The 10,750-nt window shown below is 59.0% G+C and overlaps 1 protein-coding gene across 1 annotated transcript; it reads left to right on the plus strand.

The window, feature by feature from the left end:
* Positions 1-8,861: 8,861 nt before the first annotated feature.
* PERCC1 (proline and glutamate rich with coiled coil 1) lies at positions 8,862-10,183 on the plus strand. The gene has a single exon (XM_027828841.3). It carries the CDS (start codon positions 8,862-8,864, stop codon positions 9,684-9,686), a length of 825 nt encoding a protein of 274 aa, XP_027684642.2. The 3' UTR covers positions 9,687-10,183.
* The last annotated feature ends 567 nt before the right edge of the window (positions 10,184-10,750 follow it).

Here is a 10,750-nt window from a genome sequence, read left to right on the forward strand (position 1 = left end):
TTTGGCTCCGCCCACCAGGGGAGAGTGTAGTGGTCCCTTGCTCTCCAGTTAGAAGGGAGGCCACTCCACCTCACTGCAGGGAGTGATGCTCCGTGTGAGTGGATCCTTGCAATAGGGTTGTGTGTGTGTTGTTGTGTGAGGTCACAGCTGTGTACAGGCTGCTCCCCTGGGCATGGGTCCTGGCACGAGCGCTCCCTGCTCCGGTGTGGGGGATGATTGGGCTCATCAGTGACAGACAGGCAGTTAGGCAGGGAGGGGGCCTGCTCCCATGAAATCATTGCTAACACCACTATGTGGGCCTCTACGGCTGTTTACAACCCATCAGCTGTTGGAGGCAGCTCAGTGATTCCCTCAGCTGCTGCACTTCCTGGCCTGTGCTCCCTGCTGAGGAGCTGACCCCTCACTACTCGCCAGGGTATGAACTGCTGCCCACTCAGGATAGCATCCTGCCCTGGGGCGGAGTGCGCAAAAAGCGGGGTCACTGCAGAGTCAGGCCCCAGGGGCTGCGGGGGCTTAGCACTGGCCAGGCAGGCACTGCACAGACTGAGCATGGCCCTCGTCTGGCCAGAGACCTCAGGTCAGTCCCAATCAGCATCTAATGGGGCCGCGACCTGTCAGCCTCACAGCCACTTCCTATGCCCTGGGTCTGTCTGGGGATCTGAGGGTTTATCCTGGTGCTCAATGCCGCAGGGCCAGCCTGCGTGTTAACCATAGCTGTGTGTTTGTGTCTGAGGCCACGCAGCTGGATTCCACGGAGCCACCTCAACTGTACCGGCGTGTTGCACGACCAGTTTGTCCTTGACGCCTTTGTGCAGCACGCTGACATGGCTCAGCCTGGGAGCAGAGACCCACCCAGCACTGTGGGCCCGCCCCACCTCTCGGGGTGCCCAGAGCCTAGCTCACCCCCAGGGCGGATGGGGAAGATGAATGACACCAACAAGCAAGAAAGAGGGAAGTAAAGCAGAGTCAGCCCCAGGAGACCTCACCCGCTAAGGCTGGTGCCTGCAGCCTCAGCCCTTGCTCCCTGGCCTCTCCATCCGTGTGTGTGTGTCTGTCTGTCTGCCTGCCTGCCTGCTGGTTTTGACTGGCTTCACCAGGCTAGTGCCACCCCTGTAGGCAACAGTTCATGTGGGTAGCGGCTGCAGGGAGTTTGATTTCCAGAAAGCAGAGCACCGTGTGCTCCTAGGCCCTCTTACAGCCCTGTCCTCCCCTGGCCTGGTGAGGGCTGTGCCCCTGGGATCACAGGTCGCAGGCTGGCCATGGGGCTGCAGAACATTTCAGCCAGGCCCCACGGTCACCAAAGGAGCTATGCCAGCCAGCACCTGATCCCACCTGACTTGCCAAGCTGCTTGCTGGAGCCTGTCCCGTGCTGGGAACATCCCCTACCAGTGGAGGAAGAAAGATGGGGGAAGGGACAGGGCACCTGGGGTCAGCTCCCGGCTCTGCACAGGGTCCGTGGGTGACCTGGGCAAGTCCCTGCATCGCTCTGGGCCCCTGTTGCCATCTGCACAATGGGGATATTGGCCCAGCCCTGGCATGGGGGACTTGTGAGGATAAACGCATTAGGCCTGTGACAGTGATGGGGGCCACAGGAGCAGACAGACAGTGGGAAGCCGGCTGCATGCAGAGCCAGGGGCTGGGCTACCCTCCTGCAGAGATTCTCCCATGGGATTCCTGGACACCAGGCTCCCTGTGGCTTGTGTGCACGCAGCACCCAGGCACCCGGCGCCTGGCCCTGAATGTGAGTGGGGCCTTGGGGGAGGGGCTGGGCACCCAGCGGCAATCTCTGGGCCCAAAACAAGGGGAAATGTTAACGTCCCAGCCCTGAAGTCAGGAGGCCCCTGGAAATTGGAGCCCTTCAACTCAAACACCTTGTCTGTAAAGCAGTGAGTGCCTGCTGGGACTGTCCCCCTCCTGAGTCTGGGTTGTCTGCCATGCTGCCTCTTAGAGGCGGCCATGGCGGGAGGAGGGGGCTGTGCTAATACCAGGAATTGTGGGGCTGGCTGCCTGCTGTGCCCCCCACTCAGGGCAGCTCATTAAGCCCTGTCCATTCCTAAGCTGGGCTGGGGAGCGGGGGGCTGTGGAGAGGGTGAATGCTGCTGGAGAAGGCCGAGTCCCCCAGGAATTCAGCACACTCTGGAGCTGTGTTGTGCTGTGCCCTGCCAGCAGAGGGCAGTGGTGTTCCCCCAGCAGAGGGCTTGCAACACAAGAATAGGCCGAGGCCCGATAACAAAGCTGCTGTGTTCTCCAGCTGGGTGTTTACTAAATAAAATTATGAGGCTGTTATCTGTGATTTATAATAGCCACGCCCACCAATAAATCAATTACACCAGGGGCCAGCTTTCCCAGTAAATCACTTACTAAACATTAGTCCTGGGCTTCGTATCACACCAGTTGTGTCGGTGCAAGGCGGGCAGGCTAGTGAAATACTTCAGTAGCTAATTAGCCCCGGTGCATTTGGGGGTGAAATGGTTCTTGCACAGAGAACTGATGAATGGGTTCCTGGCTTTTATCTGGAACATTTCAGAGCCAGTGTCTCGGGCAGTGGGAACATGATGGCAAAGGGTGAGAGTCACTCGCAGCCAGAGACCCGAGATCTGACCCTAGGCATAGCGCCTGGCACTTCCACTGCGGCCCCCATGCCCAGGGATACATCTGGTTAAACCGGGAGTATCTAGACAGGCTGCAGAATGCTTCCTGCCAATCTGGAGTGAGCTCACTCACATCAATGGAGCTGCCCTGGTGTAGGGAGAAGTGAATGGAGCCCTGTGTTTGTAGCTCTGCTGTGATAACTGGGTCTACCTGTGTACCTGAAGTGTGAGCTCCACTGTAAAAAGTGAGGGAAAGTTCACAAACTGTCACAAGAACTGATAACAACACATGGTGCTGGGCAAAAGGGAGATGGGCTGAATTAGTCTAAACCAAGAGGCCTTGTGATAATTCAAGAGCTGTATTATAATCATGCCTGGGAAACAAGACGTGCGGGACCGGAAATCAATGGAGCAAAATTGTTGTGTCCGTAATTAGGCCTAATGAGTGAACATAACCCCGAGGGGATGGGCTGTTCCGCCGGCCGTGCCTTCTTACCAAGAGGTTTTGTGGGGGAAAGCTGGCTGTGGCAAAACCGGAAGACAGGAGGGGAAGGAGCAAACTTCACCATGATGGCAGCCATCTCCTGGGGGACGGCCTGTTTTGCAACCCTGCCGTAAGCTCACAACAATGCCCTAAACAGCCTGCCACAGGTACCCATTTGCCAGCCCTCAGGGTGACTGATCAGGCTGTGGGCATGGCCCATGTTTTCCATCACTAAGGCTGCATGTGAAAGCCAATAGCTTCATCTTCTCTCTGCTGTTCTTCTTTCTCCCCTGGTTCGTGTCTTGTTTTGTCTTCTAGGAAACGGGACTAGACTTTAACAGCAACGACAGCTCCAGCCTGTCTCAGCAAACTCCCTTTCCCCAAAAATACCAATGAAGAGACTGCCAGACAAGAGATTCTCTCTTTGAAAGACTCTTGCCAGCTAAGGATGTTGCTGAAATTAAAGCCTTTCTTAATACTTTACATTTCAGACACTTTTACTGGTTTTCTGTCTATATTTTTAATAAAAGGTTCAAAGGCTGTTTAATGGCATGTTTGCACCATGGCACTAAGCAGGTGGAGGTCTCCGTATGCCAGACCCTGAACCTTGTTTAACACTGTTAATGTTGGACAGTGACTGGGTTGTATTAACACCCTTGGGCCCCTTATTCCATCTAAATGAACACAACAGATCACAGGCGGCTGGGCTGTCTCTAGTCCTGCAGCTGATTCGAGAGGCTGTTTCTAATGGGGAGGCCCCCATCTAGGGCACGTCCCTTGCCCGGTGTGGCCAGTATTTGCACAGGGCTTGTTTGATGAGCATTATGTTCTTCAGAAGATGCCTACTCCAGGAGTCAAAATAGCATGAAATTTAATTTTACGCCTGTTTGACAAAGCTTGATTTCGCTTCCAATCAGCAGCGGAGATAAGAGCCCTCTGCACAAGTGTGCGGGGTGGTCTGGCAGCTGTGACTGCAGATTTAATAGGTGAATCTACAGGAACAACACTTGAAAATCCCCTGGGAAGTCAACCATTAAGGTGAGCCCTATCTTCCGTCCCACTGGCTCCCTTGCTGCAGTGTTCTCTGGTTGCTGGGCGCTAAAGCAAACCAAAGCTCTGTTTACCGAGTCTACTATTACAATACAGCTACCAAATATTTGCCAGCCGTCAGTCCAGCTCCACTATAAATACTTCAGCCCCAGGTGGAGGGATGGCCAGGGGAGAGAGAGAGCCTGGGATGCTGCGCATGGCACGGCTGCTGCAGCGAGGTAAGTGCTGAGGCTCCAGCGAGGAGGGTGCAGTACAGCGGCTTGGTGCTCATGACACCCAGAGGCACCTGGCTTGTTCAGGCACCAGGATGGTATTTCAGTCGCTTGCGCCCCAAAGCTGGCCTCGTTCTCCCTCAGGCTGACTGCTCAGGGACGAGAAGTGTCCCTCCCCAGGCATAGCTGCAAAAGAAGCTGTAGAGTCGGAGTCTTCTTTCTAACCACTCCCTATTTAGCGCCCGGGTCCCCTTTCTGCCCAGCAGCTGAGCGCTGCAAGGGACAGCCGGGGGCAGAGACTGGCACCCAGGGTGCATTGAATGGGCCAAGGAGAACAGGGCCATTCTCCTGGGCAGGCTCAGCCCCCGGTGCTCCCCAGCCTTTGGCCCCTCTGCATTCCCAGTGCTGGCACAGAATGCGCGTGGGCCCTGCGGCTAAGAGATCCCAGGGGGATGGGGCAGGTGTCTGGGGAGAGCAAAGCCGGGCTGTCTGCGGTCAGTTGGAGGTGGGTGAGCAGGGGCTGGAGCGAATGAGGCCTGCTTTCCCAGGCAGGCTGGACTTTCCCGCTGCGTGACCCCCTTGTGAAAGCACCATCGGCACAGGACATGGCCTGCAGGCAGAGGTGGCTGGGGGGTGATGGCACGGTTGCAGCGGGATCCTGTTCTCGTTTGCTGGAAGTCAGGAGCGACCCCCTGCTCTCAGTGGCGTGTGCTGGTGCGCAGGAGCTGGAGCTCAGGTTCAGGCCCATTCTGTGTCTCTCCGTAGCATCCCCCACCCAGGAGCTGAACTCGCCCCCACAGCCCAGCGCTGGAAGTGTCACACCTGAGGGACTTCCCCAGCGTCCGAGCATCTCCTCACTCAGTACACCCCTGGGTCCCTGTTCTCCCGGGGCAGCACCGCTGAGTGTAGGGGTGACCCCTGGGCTGGCTCCGGCCAGCTGGCTCCCAGCACACTGGCTCCCAGTGTGGAGCAGCCTGCCCAGCTCCCAGCCACAGCATTGCTCCTGCTCCGTGTGGGTCACTTGGGACACTGCGCTAGCCCCTGCTAAATCCTCTCCCATCCCCCCTCCCCTCCCATCCCACCTGCATGCACGCTGCACGGGATGGTCCTACCAGCGTGCAGCACACCGGCCAGGTCGTTGGATTCATGGGGACCAGGGGTGAGGCTGCCCACTTGGCAGCGGGCTCTGTATGTGTCAGTCATACTTTGCCCTTCTCTAGCATCCTCCATCCACAGAGCACACTGTGCCTCGCACCCTACAGTAGTGTCATCCCTGCTTTACACATGGGGAAACCGAGGCACAGAGCAGGGAAGTGACTTGCCAGGATTCCTGATTCCCAGTCCCCTACTCTAGCCACTAGACCCCGCTCTCCTACCCATTGGTGGCTCTCCTAGTTTTCTTTGTATTGGGAGTGCTATACTGGTAAGAGAGGGGGAACTGGAGCCAGGACTCCTGGGTTCTGTTTCTGGCTCTGCCTAGGCACAGGGCAAGTGATTTGTCCTCAGTTTCTCCTCCTGGGACGTAGCAATGTTGCCTGTCTCCCAGGGCACTGCTAAGGTGCTGGGACTGTTTCCCAAACGACGTGAGATCCTCTCAGGAAGGGCAAAGGGTTGTTAGCGTCTTTGCCTAATGGTGGGAATGGCCCCCCACCCTGCATGGGCATGGAGTACCCTGAAGGTGGCGAGCCAACGGGGGCTGCTCTGCAGGGGACAGGCTGCAGGAAGCTTGCGCTGGGTGCAGGGAGCCCAGTTCTGCAGCTGTCTCTGCATTCCAGCCTGCAGGGGATGGGGATCTGCAGCTATGCCGAATCTAGGTGTGGAGGGCACGCAGCAGAACACGCAGCAGCTACTGGGGCCGGACCAGCCTCAGGCCCCGTGGAACTCCCCAGCCCACAGTCTGCGAGCTTAGACAAGGGGCGGTGGCACACAAGTCTTGCCCTGCTGCTGAGTGGGATGCTGCCAGCCCTTCCTGCTCAGTTTGCTCAGGGGGGTGAGTGCAGGGAACACTGGTGGTTCTCTCTGGTGTTCTGGGGGGTGGCTCCCACTCGCACACCACCTGCTGCGGGGCCCTGCCCACCTGCATTACCGGCCTCTTGCCTGCCCTGGGTGGGACTCCAGTGCCTTCCCTGAGCTGTGTGTGTTCTACCCACAGCGGTGCTCAGGCTGCAGCGAGGGGCAGCCCCTGAGCTCCAGCACCTGGGGTGGGAGGGTCAAGGGGCCAGATAGTGCAGCTATAACGTAGCTGGAGATGGGTGCTCTCTACACTGGTGAAGGAAGTCAGGCACTGGTAAATGCCTTGCCCCAGGCATGTGGCTGGGGGGCCGGGCAGCAAGGGCTGCAGGCTGCCAGCGAGGGCTGGGCCAGTGGGGAGGAGCAGATGGGGGCCATGCCCTGGCACCAGCAGCATGCCTGGAGAACTAGCTGGGCAGCACAAGCAGCGTCCGCGGTGGGGGGTGCCCAGCAGGAGACAGCCATGCCCCAGTGGTTGAGTCAGCACTCGTAGGTCCCCAGCTGTATCTCCCCAGCCAGGTTGCTAGTCCTGGGCAGTGGCAGCCGAGCTGTAGCACAGACAGGGTGCGGCGGGGGTGTATACACTGCGGTACAAATGCCCGTTATGTGCCCACACCTTCCAGCCTGACAGAGCTGCTGTTTGCTAGCGTAGAGCCTGGAGATAAAGGCCCAAGTGGGGCGATATAGCCCCAGCCAGTGGGCACAGCCCGAGGGGGCGGAAGCGTCTGTAGGGCAGATGGTTCCCTAGCTCCCCTGGGAGAGCTGCTGGGGAGGGAGCGCTTAGCTGGAGTGAGGCACCCAGCTGTGTGGGGAAGTCACCAGCACGGTGGCAGGGAGGAGCACGCTGCATTCAGTTCCTTATGCCTGCCACAGATCAGGGCCCCCTCAGCACCTGCTGCCGGCCATGCACCCACCTTCCGATCAGCAGCCCCGGTCCCAGCAGGGCAGGAAGGATTCCAAGTGGTGCCTATTGGAATTGGAAGGCCCTACAGAAATGATTCCAAACACCTACGAGACCATGCAGTCTCCTCCCAGGGCTGGGAACCAGTCATGAGCAGGGATGGGATGGTCTGTTATGTTCTTTCGGATGCTTGGAGAGTGATCCTTCGTGGTGCTGCTCTCTGAGGCAGTACTGAGGGGGACAAGGGAGGGGGGTCACAGCCTTGCGCCTTTCTCCTCTGCCAGCTCAGCAGCCACTCCAGCCACGCCCTGTCTCAGGCAGGCAATGCAAAGCCACTGAATGGGCATCAGCACTGGGAGGAGCCAGAGCAGGTTCAGCTTGAGCCCCAAAGGGACCAAACCCAGCCCCTGGGTCTGAGAATCCTGCACCCCGGGCCGGCCAGCTCTGGAGTGCTTTGGCTGTGGGTCGGGCCGTGCTCTGTCTCAGCCCAGGCTGGGTTCTAAGCAGGCGCTCCTGCTGCACATGGGCGATCGGTGCCTCCCTCCCAGCGCTCTCCTGGGGCTGGTCCTGCCCATGCTGTGCCAGCACAGGCCTGGGCCTTAATGGCACAAGAGCCAAATGCCCTCCCCACCCTGCCCCCTCAGCACACCCATGGGAGGCGGGGGGTGACCATTGTGGCAGGGCAAGCAGACACTGGGGAGATGCTGATCTGTTACCCTGGGCTCTCTCCAGTTACTCCCCATTGACACAGGGCAACCGAGATCCAAACCGGGGCCTGATCCCTGGCCTGGGTCGTGGGAGGGAGATTGTCTCCTGCTGCTGCCAGACCCTGCTGACAAAGAATGCCCCAAGCTACCAGTTGGAAAATGTGCCCAGCTGCACACCAGGTTCTCTCCCTGCCCCCGGCTGGCTGTGTGGCCTTGTGCTTCTCAGGCCCGGCAGATGTTAGGGGGGTTGTTTGTTTGCTTAAGCAGCATAAATCCCATCTCCAGTTGTGCAATAAAGCTGTTATCCTGGATCTGACCTGCTCCGCACATGGCAACAGCCGGTGGGATCTGGTAATGCCAGCACTGCTGCCCCCTGAGCTGCTTCCAGCAGGCAGGGGCCCTGCTTCAGGTGTCAGTCACAGAGTCACGGTGACCCCATACTGCAAAGCAACCACCTCAGAGCTGTAGAGAACAGGCGCTAGTCCCATACCGCAGCACACCTCATCCACCGCACCTGGCCAGCTGTGCGCAAAGGCAGGAGCACAGAGCAAGACTGGGGGCGGGGGGGGAGGTGCATGAATACAGAGCTGCTTAAACCATTCCCACTGTAACTGACCGGTACAGACTGACAGGCAGCTCCCAGGCACGTGGAGAACAAAGTGCAAGATCCTCCAGCTCTCAGCACCATGGCCCTGCTCAGCGGGGAAGCGCTGACGTTGCACAGGAGGAAAGCACCTGCATGGCTGGACTGGGGAGTTAACACACAGAGGGGAGCAGAAGTATCACTGCATAAGCCTTAGTCCTCAACTGGGTCCCATCCACACATCCCTAACCATGCGTTTTCCCTTGCATCCTCCAGCGTGACTGCACAACCCAGCGGCACCCGTCCATACGCAGCGCGGTAAGATGGCTGCAGGAGTGATCAGGAACCTGCCAGAGTTCAGGCTGCCTGCTTCCTTCCAGCACTCATTCCTCCACCCCACCCCACCCCAGGACATGGACTTCCAAGACCTGTCAGATGAGGAGGAGGTGGAAGAGGAAGACGACTATGACGTGGAAGAGCAGGACAGCCCTCCCTGTCACAGTCCTGGCACAGAGGGGCAGAAAGTCGCAGCTGATTGCAGCCAGAGTGATGCAGAAATGACCCTGCAGCTCCTGAAGTTCTCCGAGCTGATCAGCTGTGACATCCAGAGATACTTTGGGAGGAAGGCCAAGGATGAGGACCCCGACTCCTGCAACATCTACGAGGACTGCTTCTCTCCCCGCCGGCTGGGGCGGGAGCTGTACTACGCAGACCTGATGCGACTCGCCCAGAGTGGCGAGCTGGACGACGAGGATGCCCAGGGCCCTGTGGCGCCCCCCGGGCAGCTCGACCAGCGGGTCTGGAGGTCCATTTGTAACAAGGATGGGGTGCAGAAGCTGGGGCCGTTAGCGGAGCTCTTCGAATACGGCTTGCACCGCTTCCTCAAGCGGAGGGCGGCTGATGGCAGGAAGCTGCGGCTGGAGAAGAAGTATGCCCACATCATGCCCATGCACAAGAGGAAGCTGCCACAGTCCTTCTGGAAGGAGCCGTCACCCGGCCCTCCGTGCATCCTCAACACAAACCCGCCTGACTTCAGCGACCTCCTGGCCAACTGGACGTCAGAGCCTGGGCAGGAGCAGGAGCTGCCCAGCACCGGCAGGGAGCTGGCCAGGCCGGCTATGGAAACCGATCAGTTCAGTGTGCTGTGAGGCAGAGGAACTGGGGCCCCAGCCAGCCCCACCAGGGGCCCCTGTGCTGGACAGACGCTCTATGCCCATAAGGTGCTGAGGATTGGCTCTGGATGGGGGCACCATGCCCACCTGCAGTTCTGACTGAACCAAGCCCCCAAATCGATGCCTGGCCTATGCAACATGGGCCTTAGCCTGCTCTCACCTGTTAAACCTGACAGGCTCTGGGTCCCTCCCAACTGCAGCACCAGCCTTTGTGCCCATCCTGTAAAACCATCCACGTCTGTGTGTCCTGCAGGGATGCTGGGCAGTGCCAGGGTGCACCTGCTGCCATCTGATCGCTGCATCCCCGCCATGTGCCACCCTGGTTAATGATAAAGCTCACTCCCTTTTTATGGGACAGGGTGGGGGTTGGGAGACATGTCACCTGGGATTTCCCAGCAGCCCAGAGCCAGGCTGTGGCAATGCTGGTGTTTGATTTTGTTCTCCTTGGATTGTGATGGCACTGGCTAGGGCGAATAAACGCTTCTTTTCAGCGCATGTGTATCAGCAATGCCCTCCGATCACAGCCACGCACGAGGGGCCCATGGCGCTGAGACAGAGGCTGGCCCCAAGGGCAGTTCACATACTGGGCCAAATCCTGTCCTAGCCCCACTGATTTCAGGCTTGGATCCGGCCCCTGGTGCACTGCGTGCTGGAGGCAGGTGGGGACCTGTGGGATGGGGAGTGCATCCCTGCCCTGTCGGACACACTGTACTCCGGCTGTGCTGAGCGCTCACCGGGCTGGCAGTCGGTGTGTGTGAGAGGGGGCGGGGGGAGGCTGCAGGTGCTCAGCACCGTCCCTGCCCTGTCGGACACACTGTACTCCAGCGGTGCTGAGTGCTTGCTGTGCTTGCAGTCCGGGCCGGGGGGGCCCTGCAGGCTCTCAGTACCGCTGAGGAGAATCAGGCCTGAGGATCTCACCGTGGACACCCAAACTGCCCGCATTTCACTTGCGGGGCAGGTGAACAGAGGGGACGAGGACGCAGACACTCCAGCGTGGTGGTGGTGGGGCTGTCACTCCCCATTCGACTCCAGGGAGGGCC

This window comes from Chelonia mydas, chromosome 10 (assembly GCF_015237465.2).
Source record: "Chelonia mydas isolate rCheMyd1 chromosome 10, rCheMyd1.pri.v2, whole genome shotgun sequence".
NCBI lineage: Eukaryota > Metazoa > Chordata > Testudines > Cheloniidae > Chelonia > Chelonia mydas.

What these genes read in the sequence shown, in the direction of transcription:
- PERCC1 (XM_027828841.3), top strand. Translation starts at nt 8,862, where the DNA reads ATGGCTGCAGGAGTGATCAGGAACCTGCCAGAGTTCAGGCTGCCTGCT.